The 23666-nt window shown below is 44.5% G+C and overlaps 2 protein-coding genes across 14 annotated transcripts in view; both read right to left on the bottom strand.

Moving 5' to 3' along the window:
* The window catches only part of LOC140917504 (SLAIN motif-containing protein-like), a 116846-nt gene extending 112894 nt beyond the window's left edge, over positions 1-3952 (bottom strand). For 4 of the 13 annotated variants that reach the window (XM_073360531.1, XM_073360533.1, XM_073360534.1 and 1 more), the window contains exons 1-3: positions 3806-3950; positions 1887-1929; positions 77-802 (exon numbers count right to left, since the gene is read on the bottom strand). In XM_073360531.1, coding sequence (XP_073216632.1) covers positions 77-780 — 704 coding nt within the window. In that variant the 5' untranslated portion in view covers positions 781-802; positions 1887-1929; positions 3806-3950. Of the gene's footprint in view, positions 1-76; positions 803-1886; positions 1930-3805 lie in introns of all 13 variants that reach the window. The other 9 variants (XR_012160876.1, XR_012160875.1, XM_073360537.1 and 6 more) reach the window with 4 other exon arrangements.
* A 10283-nt stretch (positions 3953-14235) lies between these two features.
* Positions 14236-23666, bottom strand: part of ZNF185 (zinc finger protein 185 with LIM domain) — a 130985-nt gene continuing 121554 nt past the window's right edge. Inside the window, exons 21-25 of the mRNA XM_073360542.1 lie at positions 20881-20982; positions 17298-17366; positions 15698-15763; positions 15123-15225; positions 14236-14334 (exon numbers count right to left, since the gene is read on the bottom strand). Of these exons, the coding sequence (XP_073216643.1) occupies positions 14236-14334; positions 15123-15225; positions 15698-15763; positions 17298-17366; positions 20881-20982 (439 nt within the window). The remainder of the gene's footprint in view (positions 14335-15122; positions 15226-15697; positions 15764-17297; positions 17367-20880; positions 20983-23666) is intronic.

Raw genomic sequence — 23666 nt, 5'->3', positions numbered from 1 at the left:
AATGTTTAACATGGGAATTCCAACTGTCGTCTACATTACAGTACCTTTGTAATACTCAGAGCTTTGACATACATACCAGCTGTCCTCTTCATCACTGCAGTTCCCAAGTTCTAGCACTTCCACTTCATCCAAAGCAGTGTCATTCAAGAAGCTTCCTAAATCTCCACTCTCTTCATTTGGATTCTGTTCACTCATGGATGGATGAATACCTATGGTGATTAAGTCTCCCACAAGTTCTATGCTGCTACTCCTATCCAGACTTGAAGAACAGCTGACATTAACATCATTCTGCATTTCTGCATCATTCATATATTTTGAGTTGGGAGACACTCTCTCAGTAATACTAGGGCAGCTATAATGCATTTGTGTATCCACATCTTTCTTTAAGCAGTCACACTCTTTCACCTCTGTTCTTATTGTACAGAGTTTGTCATGTACATCAGCCATTATCTGTAATTCTTGCTTCTCTGTTATAATGTTGATGCTATTGTTAATTTCCATTCCATTGAGCCCCAAGTTATGATTATTCACACCCATGTTTGTTTGTGTATTTGTCCCTACCACATTTCTGTGGCTCCTAGTTCTCAGCTGCTGATTCTGGATCTCAAGTCTTCTCACTAGTTCCTGAAGCTTTCGCACCTCCTCCAACTCTGGGTGCACCTGATCAGTACCTGGTTCTGTCTCAGGTCCCATTGCAGAATTCTCTGTTGAGCCCCGCCCCAAGTCAGGTTCAAGGGCATGGTCCTGCTGTATGACAGGAACACTCCCAGGAACTACCATTTTCGAGACACACAAAGCCTCACTGTAAGACATCAAAATATAGATGTTTAAGTGCATAAAGATGTACAATATCATTTTAAAATAAAGCATGGTTTTAAACAAAAAACCTTACATTTTATAAGCTCAAACTAATGACCTTGGGCTAGGATAATTTTTACATTTGAAGGCTATATGTTATAGACTAGATCCACCAAAATCAGTTTAAGTACATTAATCCAACATTGGCTTCAAACATTTTCCAACCACAACATAAGTTTATAAATTCACTGAAATAACTGGATATCATTAAGAGATTCAGAAGCAACATATGCCTCTTTGTTAGATATATTAAAGTGAACTTGTGTGTTGCAAGCAGTTTGGCCCCAGACATATTACAGAGTATATATTAAATGTATCCTTTCAAAGTACTTAGTTTGCGCAACTATTGTTAGAAATTAGATTAAACCAATTTCCTTGCATGCAGTCATTTACAATAGTTTAGTTTCCATTTGTTTACTACAAATACATTGAAAAGAAACCAGTGGCTGAAGGAAGTCAGGAAGTAGAGCAAGTTACTGATTTCAGACAATGGAAAACATTAAGAAAATGGTAAAACACTTTGTGCAAGAGTTAACACTAGAAAAACTCTTCAGAAAATATTTCTATTGACCCTGGTAAAAGGTGATGCACTAACTATATTAAATCAGTAATAACAGCACCACAGTTACTGTGGAACACATGAAAGTAATCATAAGTAATGTTTTTAATAGCATGCTTTTCTTGTTCCAGTGGAAAAATTTTAGAGGCAAGCTCTCTGATCAAGGAATAAAATATCAGACCTCATATTACAGACTCCAATATGTTTTAGGAAGATAAATATATGTGCTGTTCTTGAGTTAAGTGCTATTGTTTGTCTTCAAGCAATTATGGTGGTTGTGCTGACTAAGAAAAGGGTGTGTACGGAACTATCAGTCAGCCCTAAATTGCACACACATGCAGACTTGAAAAAGTGAACATGCATCCTGCACTTTCATTGCCACCATTTTATACTTCTTAACCAATCATCATAATTATAACTATACAAAGAAAATTATACAAAAAGATATTTGAACTGCATATTTACTTACTGAGGTCATCCAGAAAGTCTTCTGATTTTTCCCTGCGTAAACTCTGAAACATAAAAAGAACAGCCGAATTAGTTCCAAAACTGACCCTTCATTTAAAAGCCTCCTTTGTAATTTCAAGTTACTGTCCCATGATACAGCAAACACACACACACACCACAATTCTGGCTACATCCATTTTATTGTGAAAAAAAATGGAACAAAAGAAGTCACAAGGACACAGCCAACTTGAATTCTAGTCAACTAAAACACACACTGACACCGTTTCAGGTGCTACATCTGTACTGAGAATCCATGCCAGTTTGTGTGGTTTTACAGTCAAGTTCTCTCTCACCATTCCTCTGAAGCTCCTGAAAGACCCACAAAAAACAAGGGAAACTGCCTAACTATACAGAGGAAACAGTGAAAAAGACTACACCAAGTGCAGTCAAATGCCTAAGGTAAACAAACTGGAAAAAAACAGAAAATTGTTTTCCTTCTAATCTCTCAGGTACCTTATGTTATGTGTAACAACAGTACTTAATTTCTACAGGAAAAAGAGTGCGGGGGAGGGTGTTGCTTGTTTTTAAGTTGATGTTGCCTTTCCCCCCTTGATTATCTGTACACAAGATGAACATTTAAAGTTTAGACTGAGGTATTGTTTCTAAAGCTTTGAACATAAAGATGCTACAAGTGAAATGAATTCACTTTAAATATTACTACTTAAAAGTCATGCATGATGAAAAATGGTACTGAGGTTGTTTTGGCTAGGGGAACTCAAACTTGTTTGAGCTACAAAGCAATCCAATACCTAGTGACAAGCTTAGATCAAAAGTTTCTTTACATAAACATTCACCTCTTCTGTCAATCCATTTAATCACTGAGTAAAAAACAACTTATTTAAGAGGCACCTAATAGGGATACTTCAACAAGGCACTGAAGGAATTAGCATCAGAAGGGAATTTAAAGCTTCCACTCTCACAGCAGAGCACAATGAACCAAAGGGGAAAAATAAAGAGCTTTGTCACCTGCATAATCAACTCCATCAAAGACTAAAGGAAATAAAGCTAGATTTTGTTTCATTGGAAAAAGAGGAAAACAATTTAAACAAACATTAGCCCTTCCACAAACTAATCAAATCTAGACATCACAGGCAACTACCAAAAAAGCAGCAGTAGTGATAAAAACACTGTTTTTAAAACTCTAAAGTTCATTACTAAAAATCATTATCCATAAAATAATTATTTAGATATTCTGAAAAGCAACATCTGGATTTTAACAGCAACAGCAGGGAGATGGACTCCCCCTGTGATAAGTAACAAGGGATACAGCAGAAATGAACTGCCTAGGTTTCCCCACCCCCAGCATCAACAAGGTCATTTCATAAAGAGCCCGCCCTTTTGCAGACAAATGCAAAACCCCCTTCCTTTGGGCAAAGTTTTAACCTAAAAAAGCAGCCCGGTGTGCTTGCATTTTACAGCGACCACCACGCCCGACTGCGCGCGCGCGCACCCTGACGGGCAGGGAGGGATGGACAGCGCCTGGAAGGAGCCCTGGCTCGCTTCGAGGGCCACACAATGACACCAGCCCGTGTCCAAGGCAAGAAATAGGTCGGGGAGGCCTAAAGCGGGGGAGGGGGGGAGATGGGAGAAGCAGCTTCAAGAGGGGACAGCGTGAAAAGCAGAGACCGCTTCAACGGGGCAGGGAAACCCCAAGGGCCCAGCAAGGGGCGGAATGGAGCCTAGGAAGTGGGGAGCTCTGTGGGGGGCCGCTGGAGCCCCCGAAAACTGGGGGTCCACAGAGGGCGCTGCATGGGGGGAAGGAGGGGCGGAGCCCGTGGGGATGGTAGCTGCTGAAGCGGAGGCCGGAGCCCCTGGAGGGCGGGGGCCGCCGCGCTGCCTGTGTGAGGGGACGGGGGAGAGCGCCCGCCCCACACACCGTACCTGCTGCGCTGCCGGGCCGAGACTCCCAGGCTCGCACCGCTGCCGCCTTTCCCCGCTACGGTTGGAGGGGGTAGGCTGCGGCGCGCGCATTCGAACCAGCCCCACCCCCTCTTCGTCGTGCGCCCCCACGCAGCCGCTAACCACGTTGGCGCAGTGGTAGTAGAGCGGAGCGCGACCAGGCTGCTGCGGCAGGGGCGGGCTCTGCACTGAGTTCCCCCTGTGCATCAAGGGCTGCATGAAAGCGAAATGGTTGCTTGATGCTACGTTACAAGGATGGCGCCCCGGGCAAGCCGGCGCCCTGCGAAGCTGTATGCAAATTATTGAAATCAGCATTCAGATATTATGCAAATTGCTGCGTGAACTGTGCTTGTTTTTACACCTGCTCTTGTGTAGTGGGCATGAATGTTCCTATGTGTATGTGCCCTGGTGTTACCAACTTTCTGATGACTGCAGAAATCCAAACACCATTGCTCCACCACTACCCCGGCCCTTCTCTAAAGCCCTTCCCCTGCTCACTCCATCTCCCCTCCCTCGCTCGCTCTCCCCCAACCTCGCTCGCTTTCACAGGGCTGGGGCAAGAGGTTGGGGTGCGGAAGGGGATGAGAGCTCCAGTTGGGGGTAGGGGCTCTAGGGTGGGGCCAGGGATGAGGGGTGTGGGATACAGGAGGGGTGTCCATGCTGAGGGGTTCAGAGTGTGGGAGGGAGCTTCAGTCTAGGACAGGGGGGTCCAGGAGGGGGTGTGGTCTCTGGCTGGGGGTGCAGGCTCTGGGGTGGGGCTAGGAAGGAGGGGTTCAGAGTGTGGGAGGGGGATCTGGACTGGAGCAGATGGTTAGGCTGCGGGGGTGGGGTGAGGGCTCCTGCTGGGGGTGTGGACTCTAGGGTGGGGCCGGGGATGAAGGGTGTGGGATGCAGGAGGGGGATCCAGGCTGGGGGGTGGGCTGCGAGGTTTGGAGTGTGGGGGTGTGGGCTCTGGGATGGGGCTGGAGATGAGGGGTTTGGGTACAGGAGGGAGCTCCGGGCTGGGGCAGGGGGTTGGGGTGCGGTAGGGGGTGCAGACTCTGGGAGGGAGTTCAGGTGTGGGAGGGGGCTTAGGGCTGGGACAGGGGGTTGGGGTTCAGGAGGGGGCTCTAGGCTGGGGAGTGGGGCTGAGGGGTTTGGAATGTGTGAGGGGGTGAGGGCTGGGAGGGAGTTAGGGTGTGGGAGGGGGCTGGGACAGGAGTTTGGGGTGTGGGCTCCGGGCAGCGTTTTCCTTAGGTGGGTCCCAGAATTAGCCAGCATGTCCGTGCGGCCCCTAGGTGGAGGCGCCCACAGGCCCTGCCCCTCAGCCAATGGTTCTCGGCCAATGGGAACTGCAGAGCCAGCGCTCAGGGCAGGGACAGCACATGGAGCCCCCATGGCCGCTCTTGCACCTAGGAGCCGGACATGCTGGCCACTTCCAGGAGCCACAAGGAGCCAGGGCAAGCAGGGAGCCTGCCTTAGCCCCTCTGCACCGCCGACTGACTTTTAGCAGCTTGGTCAGTGGTGCTGACCGGGCCTGTGAGGGTCCCTTTTCTGGCATTCTGGTCAAAAACTGGACACCTGGCAACCCGAGTCCTAAGGTGTCAATAGATTTATTGCAATTTTATGTGGGAAATTTGAGGATACTGTAGGTGGGAGGCATGGACAACAGATGAGCCAATGAGTACCTTTTGTGTAAATTGGAGCAGCCTCAGGGCCCTATGGATTCTTGAACCCAAAGAAAAGCCAGAGTGCAGTGCATTCCAGTCATACCCCTACACCGGGGCAGGGAGGAGGGCCAGTGTAGTAATATCACCAGCCTAACAGGTTCAATAACTATGAGCCAGATGTTGAAAAATCATGAGATTGGCTTTAAAATCAAGAGATTTTTTAAAATAATAAAGTTGGGATTCTTTTTATTTGTCTTCCTTCTGAATCCTTAGGGTGCACTCAGGTCACTTTTTCAAGTGCAACCCTGACGCTTAGAAACTTACTTTTTAAAAATGAAACAGATTCTTACACAATTACTTGATTCCAGGAGCTGAGGCCTTAAGAAAAGTACCACAAGACTCACAACAAAATCGCAAGAGTTAACAACAGTGATGTAGAGCCCTTATCCAGCTCTATACTAGTCAGTAAGACCCTCAGAATGAGATGATCTTCAGGGGGGCATTTCCATCTGCTTCAAGGCCTTTTACACTGTCAGAGTAGTATTAAAGGGCCTAGTGTGAATAAAACCTTTTATATGTAACCAAAATTTTTACACATCAGCTAAATCTATAAAAACATAAGATGTCCAATATATTATGCTTAGCATGGTTTCTAATAAGAAGAAAATATGACTTTATCTAAGGCTTTGTCTGCACAGTTTTTGTATCAGTATATCTATTTTCCTTTGTGGGTGATTTTTCCACTGAAATAGTTTAATCAGTGTAACTTCTAGTGTGAACACAGTTATACTGGTATATATGTTCCTTATACAAATATAGCTTATTTTCCTTCTCTTTGGGAATAGCTATATCACTATAAGGCACCTTTATACAAATATAATTGTTTCCATAGTGGGAGGTAATACCACTTTAACTATACTGGTATAATTAAAGTGGTACAATTTGTGTGTGTAGACAAGGATAATGTGCCACTTTAAGGAAATTCAGCTGCTGTAGACTAAAGACACTTAGGGGGTTATTTCTGCTCTTAGAATTCAATATGCTCACTGTCAGGAAGTGTGGGGGAGACAAGGCCCTGCACCCCCCACTTCCTGCAATTCACCGTGACTCTCAGCCAGCCAGTAAAACAGAAGGTTTATTAGATGACAGGAACACAGTCCAAAACAGAGCTTGCAGGAACAGAAAACAGGACCCCTCAGTCAGGTGCATATTGGGGGGCAGGGAGCTTGGACCCCGGCCCCAGGTCTCCCTCCATTTCCCCAGCCAGCTCCAAACTGAAATCCACTCCAGCAGTCTCCTCCAGCCACACACCCCAGCTCCTCCTCCACCCTTTGTCCAGTTTCCCCCCGGGCAGGAGGTGTCACCTGGCCGCAACCCCTTCCTGGGCTCAGGTTACATGCGAAGGTATCATCCCTAAAGTGAAGTCACACCCTGATATCCCATCACCAATGCAGACAGTACCAGCAAAACTCCCACGCAACATCCCCAGGTCAATCCTCCCCACTCCCTACTCCATCACACTCACACAATTCACTAATCAAGTAGCTGTGGGCACCAGGAACTCACCTTTTTGTAACAACTCTGACATCCTATCCCATTTTCTTCCTACATCAAAAAACATTGAAAAAAATTATGCAAGCAGCACCACCCTAGGATGGGTCTCTGACACTACACCCATGCAATATTCTGTAGACAGAACTGAACACATTCTGACACACTGATTAAAACAAGAGATTGTAAATGCTGTTTTGGTCTGTTGTCTTTGGTAGACTTTTGGGGAAAATCCATACAAGAACAAGGGTATTTGGAATAAAAACTGTATATAGAATAAAATTGGTGTCTTCTAATGTGCATATGGTTATAAAAATGTGGCTGTGTTGGGATTTTGCAAAGCCCTGGGATTTGCCATGACGATAATAGCAGCAGGTGTGTTTATAACTTTGAGTTAGCTTCCCAGACCTGAGGAAGACCTCTGTGTAAGCTCAAAAGCATGTCTCTCTGACCATCAGTAGTTGGTCCAATAAAAGATATGATCTTACACACACACCCCTTTGTCTATTATGCTTCTTGATAACATTGCACTGAATGCATTGAAGCAGCAATACAAATAAATATAAATAAGTATGAGTGGGAAACCTGGCATGATATCTGAGCTAATGCATTGCCCTGATACAGCACCTTTCATCTAAGGAGCTCCCAGAGCTGTGCAGAAATGGACATTGTCATAATCTCCGTTTCACACAGGAAAGAAAAAGCCCATGGTCGAGGGCTCAGGGGGAATAAATCTCCATGAGATTTCCCTCAAATTGTTCCATCAGGGACTTGGCTTTGCTCCCCTATGATTATCTTTCCTAAAACTCTGTGGAGGCAGGAGGACGATTTATATCTATCCCCTACTCCAGTCGTCCCAGTCTGCACCCCTTTCCTGCACAGATCCCTAGACAAGCAATAGGGGCTCTTTGGAGTCTAGAGAAAGTTGTTTGACTTAGCTCCTGCATTGGAGAGGAGAAATACACATGCAGAGGGTCTCTTTTGCATGCAGATCTGAAGACATGACCCCCAACTCAATCAGGAATAGAATCCAGGTCTACTAACTCCAGTTTCTCCTGCTCTAACCAGAAAGTCTCCCAATCTGTCAGCTGTGTTCCCTATCCACTCCCTATGTGAAATGCTTCTTTGTAATTTGTCCCTGAAACAGGTACTGTATGTACTTTGCTAAATGGACTCCCAAGTCATTGAGGTGCAACTCCACTTTTGGTACATAGTGTCTCTGTGTTTTTTGGCAACAGGCTATTTGGTGAGAATTTAGAGCAACTCTCAGTATGTCAATACAGCACATGGAACATGTATTCAGACACCACTCTCAGGAAGAGCACACACTGATGAAGAGCACCATCCTGCTAACTAGGATGTCCCCGAAAATGCAGAAGTCACATCTGAGGGAACACTCCTGGGACCACATGAGTAGAGTTAACTGAAAAAACAGTTTAAAAAATGCTTCTTTTTTTACTTTTTATACTGGCTGGAAAACTGAACATTTTTTGGTTAAAATTGATGACATTTTATTATTATCAAAAAATTGGGGAAGATTTGGAGAGAAGGGCAGTTGACAGGCAAGGATGGCAAATGTGGGTAGCCCAATGTGCTGCTAAGCATGGGATAGACTAAGGTCCAAGGTAATTTGAATTTTTGATTTAAAATATCTTTGGGGAAAAAAATTTGGAAAATTCTGAGCAGCTCTACACATAAGCATCCACATACTCATGGAAAGCTCCCAGGACCACAGAAGCTTGGTCCTGCCTCAGTATAGGGGGCTAGACTGGATGGCTATTCAAAGTCCCTTCCTGCCCTACATATCTATGATTCTATAATTGTCCCAGGCAGGGGTAGTCCGTGGGCCAAATCCAGACCACCAAACACTTTTGTACAGACCCCAAAATCTTTTTATTTACTTATTATCATCATTATTGTTATTCTTTTTTATTACTACTTTCTCTGGAGTCTGGACCTTGACTATACCTTGACCAAGAAATTTGGACCTTGGCAAAAAATAATTGACTACCCCTGGTCCCAGGGAACTCTCCAGAGAGCAAATGAGTAGTGTCTGAGGGAGCCCCATTGAGAACATCACACGAGACAGGCTCACTTGTGCTCATTTCTAAATGCTGGAGAATTTTTCAAATGGAGAATCCCTCACACTCTTGGAATGACTGGAGCAGGAGCTTCTAATTTAGATTCCTCTGTCATGCCCAGTGGTGGCTGGTTTGGAGGGCAGTAGCTCATCCAGCCTTGAGCTGTATGCAAGGCTTTATGGCATTTAAATCCTACCTTCTCCTTTGAATACTTTGCCTCTAATTCTCACCACTCCACTTTTTTCCCAAAGCCTGATCCTTCAGAAAGTATGTGATGGCTTTATTGATGCCAATAATAATAAGGGGGGGGAGGGGAGAGATAGCTCAGTAGTTTGAGCATTGGCCTACTAAACCCAGGGTTGTGAGCTCAGTCTTTGAGGGGGGCCATTTAGGGATCTGGGGCAAAAATTGGGGATTGGCCCTGCTTTGAGCAGGAGGTTGGACTAGATGACCTCCTGAGGTCCCTTCCAACCCTGATACTCTATAATTCTATGCTAATAGTCTTAGGCCATCAGGAAAAATATTACACAGTCTATTAAACCAACTGACTCCAGTTGGCGATAAGAATGTGTTTACATTGTGACACAGGTAAGTAAATTACAGGTAACACCTCAGTGTTTATTAGAACTGTACATAGAGGTTAAACAAGTGCTATAGAGAAACACAACAACCAACAACAATGAAGCAAAAAAACTACAGTGAACTGAAGCCTATTCCACAATGCTTTGCAAGATCATATCAAACACCAAACAGGAAACTATGGAATTAGTTAACAATTAGCTGCGTGTATCTTCTGCAGAAGGTGCACCTATAATAGAGTGTCATGTGCTGTGGGATTTTAAATAATCCCCTTGGACTGTGGGAGAGCCAGTCTTGCAACAAAAATAGTGCCCCAAACACATTTATCTTGTCCCAGCTGTTCTTCCAGTGATTCCCAAGGTACTTCACACTAAGATTTTCAAAAGTGAGCAGAGACTGAGTGCCTCAATTCTGAGGTGTCCAACATGAGTGATGAATACTTGGAGCTATATTTTAAGGCAAGATGGCTAAGTATTCAGGGTTTGGTGACCAACAATCTCATCTGCATAACTCTCAACAAAGTCTGAATGTGGGAGCTAAAAATTACTCAAGCGATATTTTTAGTTATGTACAACACTTGTTACAACCTCAGTTTTGTGCTTCAGCATTTGTTCTGTACATAATTTACAGTAATTACAGAAGTGGGGTAACAACAGGCATTTATAGGGAAGTCAATTTAGATCTCAGATGAGAGATATTCCTTGTAATGAGGGACAGTAGAGTTGAATAGTCACTGGGCATGTTGTGTAAGGCAATCAGAGTCACCCATGTGATGTTATGAGTGTAATATAATATCTCATTGAAAGGTGACATAGGGCCGGAAAGAGTTAATTAACTCACAGACTGACCTGACCCGACCCATGGCTGAACTTTAAAGACTGGTTAGGAAGATATGTAAATGAATAGAGTTTTGAAATGTAAACCTGCATTGTTAGAGATAGAAGAGTAGATGTTTGCTCAGGTCTTGTGACGTAAGCAAACAAGTCTTGTCTATTGCTATAGCTTTGATTCAAAGATCAAAAAAGGAGTATTACTATTTAGGAAGACACTTGAAGGAAATAGTATTATTGTCTATATGTCTCTTTGAAAGTTGTGGTAACCTGTATCTGAACTGTTTAATGGATAAATTACCCTGTGCTAATTGCCATGATGTTGGGAGAAGGAAAGTTAAGCCTAATGTTTTCTCAGGCCAAAAAGCTGCTGGAAATGTATAAAGCCCCTGGGACATGATCCTTCTTCATCTCAGATTTGCTTTGGGTTTCAAGAAGCGGAAACCCTAAGCCATAAGAACTGATTTCCCCAGTCACTCACTGGAGTCACCCTGAATATGGACATTGGACTATAACCTATGGACTATTTCCAAAAGGACTTTTGGCAACTATAAGCTCATCTCTACTATGTATCTGAACCTCAAGAATTGAATTCAAGTCTGTCTGTATATTGATCTTTTAACCAACTCTCTCTCTTTTCTTTTTTAATACATTTTAGCTTAGTTAATAAGAATTGGCTATAAGTGTGTATTTTGGGTAAGATCTAAGTTATAATTGGACCTGGCTGTGTGGCTGATCCTTTGAGATTGGAAGAACCTTTCCTTTTATATGATGAGATAAGATTTTCAGTAATCATCATCATAACTGCCATGTGTGTCTGGATGGAGACCTGAGGCAGGGCACTTTAAGGGAACTGCGTTGTTTGGACTTCTGAGTAACCAGTGAGGTAATACAGAAGCTGTTTTGTGCTGTCTTGGTAAATCTAAGTATTGAAATATCCACCAGCTTTTGGGGTTTGTCTGGCCAGTTTTATTTGCAGTTCACCCTCAATTAGGGTGGCTGATTACAGCTGGCTCCCACGGGCAGCATCGTCACACCGCATACAAAGTTAAACTAGAATTCCAGGTGAAAAAATGTGCAAGCTCTCCAAAACATGCAACAGATATGTGTGCTGCTGAAGGAATCCACTGGAGAGTAGGAAGGGAAATTGAAGCTCACACACATTTAAGGCAAATTCAGTCTGCAAGTTCTTCAGAAAATCCATTGCAGGCAAGGGGAAAGCAAATGTCATTTATTGTCAGAATATGGGGATGAAGCTTCTCCTAGAGCTAGATTCAGCCTGCACTGGATAAGATTTCAAGGCCCTAAGGCTGGCCTTTCACACCTTTAGTGCCTGTATAGGCAGCCTGACTGATGTAATCAGATGCGCTCCGATTGTAAAAATCAAAGAAAAGGAAAGATAAAAGAGAATCCTAAAATATCAGCCTCAGAGAGAAGCTTCTGCCTGATTTCCACCCACAAATCCCACTGAAGTTAATGGTAGTTGGAGGTGCTCAGCACCTTTCAAAAATCAGACCACTTTTCTTTTGCAGAGGACACTGCCTTTTCTCCTTAATGTCGGCACTTGTCTTGTGTGCAGTTAACAAAATAAACTAAAACAATGAGGAATACTTGTGGCACCTTAGAGACTAACAAATTTATTCAGGCATAAGCTTTCATGGGCTAAAACCCACTCCATCAGATGCATAGAGTGGAAAATACAGTAGGAAGATATATATACATAGTACATGAAAAGATGGGGGTTGCCTTACCAATTCTAATGAAACAATTCAATTAAAATGGGCTATTATCAGCAGAAGGAAAAATCACATTTGTAGTGGTAATCAGGGTGGCCCATTTCAAACAGTTGACAAGAAGGTGTGAGTAACAGTAGGGGGGAAAATTAGCATGGGGAAATTAGTTTTTAGTTTGTGTAATGACCCGTCCACGCCCAGTCTTTATTCAGGCCTAATTTGATGGTGTCCAGTTTGCAAATTAATTCCTGTTCTGCAGTTTCTCGTTGGAGTCTGTTTTTGAAGTTTTTTTGTTGAAGAATTGCCACTTTTAAATCTGGTTTCAGAGTAACAGCCATGTTAGTCTGTATTCGCAAAAAGAAAAGACTAACCAATTTATTTGAGCATAAGCTTTCGTGAGCTACAGCATACATATGCATCCGATGAAGTGAGCTGTAGCTCACGAAAGCTTATGCTCAAATAAATTGGTTAGTCTCTAAGGTGCCACAAGTACTCCTTCACTTTTAATTCTGTTATTGAGTGTCCAGGGAGGTTCAAGTGTTCACCGACTGGTTTTTGACTGTTATAATTCTTGACGTCTGATATGTGTCCATTTATTCTTTTGCGTAGAGACTGTCCTGTTTGGCCAATGTACGTGGCAGAGGGGCATTGCTGGCACATGATGGCATATATCTCATTGGTAGATGTGCAGGTGAATGAGCCCCAATGGTATGGATGATGTGGTTAGGTCCTATGATGGTGTCCTTTGAATAGATATGTGGACAGAGTTGGCAACGAGGTTTGTTGCAGGGATAGGTTCCTGGGTTAGTGTTTTTGTTGTGTGGTGTGTAGTTGCTGGTGAGTATTTGCTTCAAGTTGGGAGGCTGTCTGTAAGTGTGGACTGGCCTGTCTCCCAAGGTCTGTGAGAGCGAGGGATCGTCCTTCAGGATAGGTTGTAGATCCTTGACTAATAAACTAATGGATGTTAAACTCATTCATTGTGATGAGATGGTGAGAGGGAAATAACTCCAGGAAAGGGGGAGCAGGAGATTTGGTATCTTAGCCAGTCAGGCACTGCTGGATACATTCCCATGTACACTGCTGAAGTCTTTCAACTGGCTGGCTCCTTCAGTTCTTCAAGATCTAAAAGCAAAACGGAGAAGCTGAGTGCAAGAACTGGGTGCTACACTGAAAATGGCATTACAGAGGCCACTGGAGCAGATATAAGCATAGGAGTGGGATGCAAAAGCTTAGCTAGTCTTATCTAATCAAAAGTGAAAATAAAGCAGTCGTGTACTGTGAAGCATGTGTATATATCACCAGAGAGAGAGAACCATTTCTGATCTCATTGCAATGGCTGAGGCCACTCATTTTATCTTATGTTTATGCCTTTTATTTCAAGCTAGCTACCAAATAAAAGAAAATTAAAAAATAAATCTAGTTCCTTTTGGGTTGGCAAAAAATATAGTACAGTATCTTAGATTTAGACTTTTCATACTGCTTTTGACCTGCAAAATCTTCAGAAACAGGAATCACTTCACCCACTACTGCAGTGCTGCCACGTCTAGGCTGGAATGTGGCAACTGTTTAACAGTGCACAGTAACACTACACCTCAGGGTAGTACAGGAAATGAGGAGAAATGTTGTATCCAGCTGATACTGAAGAAGATACTACCCATGTGTAACTGCTACTTCATTCACTAATCAAGCCAGGTTTCTGCTTGATTTGACCAACTGAGATCAAGATTTCTTCATTACTAGAGAGTGTACCCAGGAAATGCTCCTCTGGATTAGCAATACATTTCTGTAGATCAGGGACTCGGAGTAACAACGTAATGGTTTGGGCTCAGTGCCTTCCATTGTGGGTACACAGGAAGATTTTTGTGTAGAAGAGATGCACAGAATTGTTGGCCACCCAATAACTGCCAGTGTTAGTGTTCATCATTCTTTATGCTCACCATGAGCTAGTGTCCATCCAGTCATGCTAACCCTGGAAAAAGTGGCACTCACCTAGAAGAGCTTCTCATAGCACTGGTCACAGTGGACAATGTCACGATGAATGAATATTTTATCCAGGAGGTCTCCCATTGCCTTATGGCAAATCCCACACTGTGGAAACAAAAACGGGGTTGGATGGTTACCAGAGCCCTATTTAGAAGCATATATATGAAGAGGATTGAGAAATGAGTGGCAATCTCTGTATTTTTTAAGTGAACTTAAAACTGGTGAAAGGTGCTGGATTAATGGCCCTGAGGTCTAAAAACCTCTGCTTCTGTAAAGAACAGGTACAGCACAAGCCATATCACAGCAAGCTCCCCATATACACCTCACCACCTCAATGTACATCAACCTTGAGGAATGTACATCAACTTCAGTAAGAGAGGGAATGTCAGTCTCCATAACACATCCCAAACTTGGCCTCTCTGATTGGGATGCTAATTGTGTGGTCGACGTTTTAATGCAGACAATAGTCAACTGTGAATTAAGGCCACCAACTAAATTCAGATAGCAGATACCTACCAGATAGCAACAAGTTTCAGTCACTATTGGATATGAAATAGTGATCTACTATTACAAACCCTCTGAGCCATCCAATGCCTGACAATCAATTTGCTATTTAATTTCATTGGATTATAAAATCAGTTCAATCAACAATGAGATCTTCTAGCTCAATAATTAGTTTATACAGTGGCCCAAGATAATTTTTGTGGGCACTTTCAAAATTTGTGGCTACATGACTTCCTACTCCAAGATGGACCCAGATCTCTTTTAATCTGCTTTTAATCTGAAAGTTTGAACAAATATTGCCTTATGATCACTTTCCCAGCCATGAGTCCCCTCCAGTTCCATTACATACTAACAAGTAGAGAATGACCTTTAGTAATAATGTCCCTTACCCTAAAGCAGTATTCATGGCAGTAAACATTGAGATGTTCTATCATTATCTTAGGGCAGTCTCGGATCTCACGGCCACAGTAAGTGCAGACACCTTCACATGACCTGTGGGGTTGGAGAGGAAAGGACTCGAATCACAACATCACCACACCTCAATAACACAAACAGTTCCTGTCCCTGACTAGGAGCAAAGGCAATCTTAGGTGTTAATCAGCACTACCATGCAATACAAAAGTGGACATCCATCCATATGTCTTGGCTGTGCCAAGAGCCAATACAGACACATCTGTGGTGTAGCAGGATTGCCAGAGTTCAAGGGAAAAGATTCCTCTGTTGTTACCCCAAAGCAGCATGGCAGCAGGAAGCACTGTTTTAATACCATCCCCAGTAACTCTGTGGCTGATGCTCTTTATTCTCCTTGGACGGTTCTAACCTTCCTTACAAGGAAGGCAAAGAAAAGGACATTATTTTACTGAACACCTAAATATGATATAAAAGACCATATACAGTAAAGCCTCAAAGAATGTTTCTTTATAACATCCCCTTGAAATCACTCCACTGCAATGAATTTTCCTACCTCTGGAAGGCACTGCTGTGCAGGTAGCTTGCTCTCTCTATGTCAGACAAATCAATCAGGCTGTCACTGGAGAAGAAAGAGAGAGATCATTACTTGACAGTCACATGTAGGAGCGGAAACATCAATCATCAGTGCAGAGCATCCAGAAATTCTAATTGGGTCACAGTGCTGCTGAGCAACTTCCCAGCTGCCTTGTCACTGACAAGAGGGTTGTCCCTTGTCAATTAAATATCAACAGACATTTTCTTAAAAGTGAGTGCTGTGCTGGTGAAAGGCAGCAAAGTGTCATCACTGCAGACTGAACTTTCCCATACGGGCATGTACTGCATGAGGGGCAGCAGAGCAGAAGCTTTCCCTGCTCTGGCGCCAATGTGCCTCACTCTCAACCCAGAGGGACCACTCTGATGATGAGACAGAGTAATTTAGGCTCTGTGGCCCACCTAGTGCCTGGCCTTTCTGCTAAGTATGCTAACGAGGGTGCTAACCAAGGTATATGGTTTTGTAAACTGTGCGGAGGGTATGTATACAGGAAAAGCTGTGTACAGGCTGGCTTACCCAGCTAGCTTGAATCCAACTAGGAGGATAACTGAAGAGAGTGTAGTGCGGGCTTCAGAATGGGCAAGCGCTAGCATCTATGCCAAGCCCATACTACGCAGTCTGAAGCCCAAGTTGTGCTGCCTTCACTGCTATTGTTACCCACACTAATTGGATTCAGCTTAGTTCAAACAGGCTAGCTTGTGCACAGCTTTTGTTGTGTACAAGCTAGACATATCCTGAGACCACATATCCTAAGACCACTAACTCATTGGCCACTGGACAGACTGGGGTGAAATTCTGGCTCCACTGAAGTCTGAAAAAACTTCCATTGATTGCAGTGGGGCCATAATTTCACACAAGGTAGCCTATTAACATTTTAGGATATCATTAATATTGATTATAGTATAACTCCCAATACCTACCCAATGTGGTAGGCACTCCATAGACAAATAAAAATCACAATCCCTGCCCCAGTGAGCTTCATGTTTGTTTACTTTCTTAAAGACATTTGTGTTAGAAACACTATGGGTACCTGAGCGAATGCTGATATTCCAAATATAAAAGCACATCTCTAAGTCACTGAGGTCTGCTTTTGAGACCAGAATAGCTAGAAGCTGACAATGGTTACACTGCTGTGGCCAGCAGGTTATAAACTCTAGTGCTGTACTGCGTGAGGATAAAAATACAACAAGCATGCATTTTAACAGGATGTTAATGTTTACCAGGTGAGCATAAATAGAAAGCAAAGAGAGCCAAATACTGCTCTCAGTTATACTGGTGAGAATCTGGAATAACTTCACTGACTTTAAACAAAATTTAAAACACATTGTGAGTTTTTGCTTGAAAATAGATAATTTTCAATAAAAAATGGTCCTATTTTTGACAGAAAACACACTACAAATCTGTTTTTGCACCAAATCCAACCACTTTTGCAAATATGCAATGAAGCCCAACAGCATCAAACACTGAGATTTTGGAATTTCAGTGTGACTGTTTCACTGCCCTAACCCAACAGATGGAGTTCTGCATCTCCACTGTGGAGTGAGTCATGGACTGCTCATACCTGCTGTAGTGTGGAGTGGGAGATAACTCACGGCTGTTCACGTACTCCTTCACAAAGAGGATCCCTTTGCTAGAAAAGGATGGAGACAGTAACAGAAACATTCAATCAGAGGAGTCAGGAACGAATGGAAGTGTGAGAGAGACAATGTGCGTGTGCGTGTGCACATGCGTGTGCATGGCAAGGAGGAAGGTGGGATGTAGGTGCTATTGGATTATCACTAAATCTCAATTTACATTCAGTTTGGCCATTTCCAACAATCTCAGGACTTAATAGTCATTAGCTATCTCTTGCTCTCTCTGTCCTTTAACATTAAAAACCTACTACTTTAGTGATATTTCGAATTATTGTAATTTCTAATTGATGGTTATCCTTTGTGTTGTTTTTCTTGCAGATCAGGAAACTGAACGTCCTTGCATTTGTCCATCCCCACACTTTGTATGCTCTCTTCAAAGTGACCTGCCCCCTGTGTGTCTGTACCTCTGTCACAGATCCTACACAAGACATCATTCCTGCCAGAGCCTGTGAGAATGAGCTAATTAGAGGCCGAGTTCAAGCAACCCATCTTTCTCCATGGTTCATTTTCATGGCTGCCTTTGGGCTACGACTAATCCTTTCTTTTTATGTGATCAAATTAAGCTGTGTTCCAGCTAAGGAAAGAAAAACAGAGCCTTTTCCTTTTGCATAGACTCTTCCAGAACCAGCATCTCAGATGAGCACTCTCTGCTTGCATAGTGATAGTTGTCATAAACGTGTGGCTCTATGCCAGGGGCACTTCAACACTAGCCAACAGACGCCCACATTGGCATCTTAGCAGGAGCTTGAAAGCTGCAGATAATTTGCATTAAATGGACCGATTTCAGCTTTAAGGTGCAACCTGTGGAGACTACAAGTGCCAGCATGCAATACCCTGGCTTGGCCAAGTTTATCCGACTAGGGCACTGTGGTCCTGCAGGCCAACCTTCTATAATAAAGCTACAGGTGCCTATATGCTACATTGGCCTCTGTGGCTGTATTTTGGCCTTGCCTACAGGATGCTATGCCTTTACAGAATCACCCCTCCTCAAAAGTGAGTCCAGCTTGATAGACTGGCCTGTGACCCAAATGGAATCAGAGCTTTCCAATCTGGGGCTGAGTGAGCAGGGCAGGAAGGTTTGCAAGTTGCATCACTTCATTAGGTCATTCCATATTTCAGAGCTCATAAAGTATTTATCAGCCACATGAAACAGGGAACGGATGGCCAGGATCCCCTGGGGGACTAACTTGAAGGGGAAAGGAGTCCAGGAGAGCTGGCTGTATTTCAAGGAATCCCTGTTGAGGTTACAGGGACAAACCATCCCGATGAGTCGAAAGAATAGTAAATATGGCAGGCGACCAGCTTGGCTTAATGGTGAAATCCTAGCGGATCTTAAACATAAAAAAGAAGCTTACAAGAAGTGGAAGGTTGGACATATGACCAGGGAAGAGTATAAAAATATTGGTCGGGCATGTAGGAATGATATCAGGAGGGCCAAATCGCACCTGGAGCTGCAGCTAGCAAGAGATGTTAAGAGTAACAAGAAGGGTTTCTTCAGGTATGTTGGCAACAAGAAGAAAGCCAAGGAATGTGTGGGCCCCTTACTGAATGAGGGAGGCAACCTAGTGACAGAGGATGTGGAAAAAGCTAATGTACTCAATGCTTTTTTTGCCTCTGTTTTCACTAACAAGGTCATCTCCCAGACTGCTGCGCTGCACATCACAAAATGGGGAAGAGATGGCCAGCCCTCTGTGGAGATAGAGGTGGTTAGGGACTATTTAGAAAAGCTGGATGTGCACAAGTCCATGGGGCCGGATGAGTTACATCCGAGAGTGCTGAAGGAATTGGCGGCTGTGATTGCAGAGCCATTGGCCATTATCTTTGAAAACTCGTGGCGAACCGGGGAAGTCCCGGATGACTGGAAAAAGGCTAATGTAGTGCCAATCTTTAAAAAAGGGAAGAAGGAGGATCCTGGGAACTACAGGCCAGTCAGCCTGACCTCAGTCCCTGGAAAAATCATGGAGCAGGTCCTCAAAGAATCAATCCTGAAGCACTTGCATGAGAGGAAAGTGATCAGGAACAGCCAGCATGGATTCACCAAGGGAAGGTCATGCCTGACTAATCTAATCGCCTTTTATGATGAGATAACTGGTTCTGTGGATGAGGGGAAAGCAGTGGACGTGTTGTTCCTTGACTTTAGCTTTTGACACAGTCTTCCACAGTATTCTTGCCAGCAAGTTAAAGAAGTATGGGCTGGATGAATGGATTATAAGGTGGATAGAAAGCTGGCTAGATTGTCGGGCTCAACGGGTAGTGATCAATGGCTCCATATCTAGTTGGCAGCTGGTATCAAGTGGAGTGCCCCAAGGGTCGGTCCTGGGGCCGGTTTTGTTCAATATCTTCATAAATAATCTGGAGGATGGTGTGGATTGCACCCTCAGCAAATTTGCGGATGATACTAAACTGGGAGGAGTGGTAGATATGCTGGAGGGGAGGGATAGGATACAGAAGGACCTAGACAAATTGGAGGATTGGGCCAAAAGAAATCTGATGAGGTTCAATAAGGATAAGTGCAGGGTCCTGCACTTAGGACGGAAGAACCCAATGCACAGCTACAGACTAGGGACCGAATGGCTAGGCAGCAGTTCTGCGGAAAAGGACCTAGGGGTGACAGTGGACGAGAAGCTGGATATGAGTCAGCAGTGTGCCCTTGTTGCCAAGAAGGCCAATGGCATTTTGGGATGTATACGTAGGGGCATAGCGAGCAGATCGAGGGACGTGATCGTTCCCCTCTATTCGACATTGGTGAGGCCTCATCTGGAGTACTGTGTCCAGTTTTGGGCCCCACACTTCAAGAAGGATGTGGATAAATTGGAGAGAGTCCAGCGAAGGGCAACAAAAATGATTAGGGGACTGGAACACATGAGTTATGAGGAGAGGCTGAGGGAGCTGGGATTGTTTAGCCTGCAGAAGAGAAGAATGAGGGGGGATTTGATAGCTGCTTTCAACTACCTGAAAGGGGGTTCCAAAGAGGATGGCTCTAGACTGTTCTCAATGGTAGCAGATGACAGAACGAGGAGTAATGGTCTCAAGTTGCAGTGGGGGAGGTTTAGATTGGATATTAGGAAAAACTTTTTCACTAAGAGGGTGGTGAAACACTGGAATGCGTTACCTAGGGAGGTGGTAGAATCTCCTTCCTTAGAGGTTTTTAAGGTCAGGCTTGACAAAGCCCTGGCTGGGATGATTTAACTGGGAATTGGTCCTGCTTTGAGCAGGGGGTTGGACTAGATGACCTTCTGGGGTCCCTTCCAACCCTGATATTCTATGATTCTATGAAACAGAACAGGTGAAGTCTACTCAGTGGGCCAAATTCTAGCTTTATCTTCTATCTCTAAGGTGGCTATCACCACAGTATCTAAGCACAGTGTATGCTTACAGGGCTCCCATTTCACTGCAATAGGAGCCATTCACATGCATCAAGGACAGAATTTGGCTCTCTGTGAGGATCTGTGCATGAGAAGAGAAGTGCTCAGGATAACAAACACAGGTTAAGTCTTCTCCACTCTTTACCTTGCAGCGCTGGGGTTGGACTTGTGTCCCATGGCTGATGGGCTGTGGTACTGAAAGCTGGCAGTAGACATGGAGATCCTCTCACTTGAAGCTGAGGGAAGCCTGCCAAGAGAGGGAAAAGGCTACAAACACATGGAACCTGAATTGCAACAGGTGTCAGGTCTGTGTGCTAGGAGAGAATGGAAAAGCAAGAACACAATGACATTGTTTCAAAGGTGTGGGACAATATTAAGTCCCTCAGTTGCATGAAATAGCATCCTGATTTATATTTTGTCACAGGTAACACAGGCTCCTGTCCCTTCCCACACCTGACACACACAACATCTTAGAGAGAGGAGTAGCTTCTCAGGTGATTAATCCTGGGGCAGCACAGTGAAGGGAGGGTCAACTAAGAACTTCAAAAGACCAAAGTGTCATATAGAATCATCTAGCTATCTCTGTGATGGGAGAGCCATGGCCAAGTGGACAACCAGCACACAACACTGTACAACAGGAGAGGGAGAGAAACTACCTGGCCAGGTCCTTGGCACAAACTTTTAGCTTTAGAAAAAAAATGCAATGGGACCATAAGTGCCCATAGAGAGTAGAGTGTACTATGGTTTTTAAGATGTCACCAGAAATAGCCATGCCTAGCAACCTGAATGAAACATAACTAATCTGCCTTAGAAGGATAAAGGGCAGAGTTCATCCTGCCTAGAGTAAAACCTTGTGGCTCCAGGATATCTAGGAATTCCATGCCTGATGTTCATACCTATATGAAGTCCCTTCTGGGTGTAAACTACAGACCCAATACTCACAGCCTGCAGGTCATGCACCCTACAGAGTGTCATGCTGTGCTTGTATGGGCTTAAATGCTGTAAAGTACTGTAGAAAAATCCACCCAATATATGAACTGCCATCTTCAACAGTCCAGTGGCATTTCTGGAGCCAATCTGACTGATCACTGGCTTTCTGGAGCTAGGGTACAGTGGGGTTTGCACTGCATATGGGAAGTCCACAAATGGAATGGCAAAGAATCTTGTGTAGATGAGGACATACCACAGACCCATCCTGTGTAGCATCTGCTGGGAAGAACTAATCCAGATTAAAGACAGTCCTGTGCATCTCAGTGGGTACAAGTGGTTCTTGTAACTGCAATCATTTTCCAGAGAATTAGCGATCACATCACCTTCATGACATCTCTCTGCCTTGAACTGGAGGTTAAAGATCTCAACTCTGCTTCCTGGCTCCCATCCCAAAGCCGCTGACTGCAGGCTTTTCCCATGGCCATCACCAGCCCCATCCCTTTACTTTCTGGTGTTATACTCCATGCATGCTGTGACTTCCCTGTGACATAGTTACAATATTGTCTCTAGAATGGAAGTAGTACTTGTTTGTGACAGGGTGTACCTCCCCTGCACTGGCACACAGAGATTAACTGTGCATTGCAGGCCGAGGAGGACACGCCCCTCTGCTTCAGCAGGCTGCTGAAGGGAAAGGATACAGATTGCAGGCTCTGTCTCTGGAGCTGCTACATGCCCCAACTACAGATCCAAGATGCACCAAGCCCCAGACAGATTCCAGGCTGCCTGCAGAACCCAGAGAAGGGACCGAGCCAACAGCAGCTGCATTGGCCAAGGACCCCAGAGGCCCAGGGGAACAGTGAACCAACACCAAGGAAGACAGGGTAGGAAACAGCCCAGGGGACTTAGACATTGCTCTGGTTGGAGAACCAGGGAACAGGTCAGTGTGTTTCGGGGGGATCCCCGCTGACTCAGTGGCGAGCGACCCTGGGTTGGGACTCGGAGAAGCAGGGAGGGCCTGAGTCCCCATCCCGGGTGCCACACACCCCTAGATGGCACCCCACTTCCCCAACAGGCCAACACAGGCCCACGGACATGGGCAGCTTTATTGACTCCTGCCAATAGGCCACACAACCCCACAGAGATGGGCTATTCCATTGACTCTGGCCATAGGGCCACATAGCCCCATGAGGAAGAGTACCTTCATTGACTCCAGCCACTAGGATACCTTGTATTATAGTCAGGATCACCAGCATAGGACCTAACTGGCTGTGGTACATCCTTTCCCTTTCTTTGGACCAGATGGTACCTGACACCCCATGACAGGGTGTACCTACACTGTTATAAAGAAGCAATACAGCCTCAGAGAATGAACGTTAATGTGTGATGAAGAATCCACAAACATTCTGAATACTCATTATACTTCCTCATCCCCATCCCCCCAACACTGAAATTGAAATCCTCAAAACACACTGATTTAAAACATAATCCAGCTAACGGCAATGCCCTGGCCATGACTTCTGCCAGGGGTTCAATAGGAACAGGCCCACTATGCTCAAGATATTGAATGAACCAAGTGATAGCACACTATTTGGCCTCACAAATAAGGGTTTCATCCTGCTGGCTCCTTACTTTCCCATATTGGAGTCGAATTCATTGTGCCCTCTGGCTCTCATATCTGATGTCCCTGGGCTACTTCTCCCTTCATAACCTGGGACAGATCTGTTACGGAAGCAAGAAAGCCCAATAACAGCTCCTGGACATGACATGTAGCAATTCAGGTGTCAGTCAATTCCAAATATTTTGGCTCAGTGGAGATATTTTAGCTCCTTTTCTGCCCTTCCCTGCTTCACACACCCAAGTTCTGCAATGCAGCAAATCATTCAAGCAATCACTCATGGCGATTGGGGGAAGTCCCGGATGACTGGAAAAAGGCTAATGTAGTGCCCATTTTTAAAAAAGGGAAGAAGGAGGATCCTGGGAACTACAGGCCAGTCAGCCTGA

The sequence above is a fragment of the Lepidochelys kempii genome, chromosome 9, assembly GCF_965140265.1.
Source record: "Lepidochelys kempii isolate rLepKem1 chromosome 9, rLepKem1.hap2, whole genome shotgun sequence".
In the NCBI taxonomy this organism is placed as follows: domain Eukaryota; kingdom Metazoa; phylum Chordata; order Testudines; family Cheloniidae; genus Lepidochelys; species Lepidochelys kempii.
This window is presented reverse-complemented; position numbering and strand designations above follow the sequence as displayed.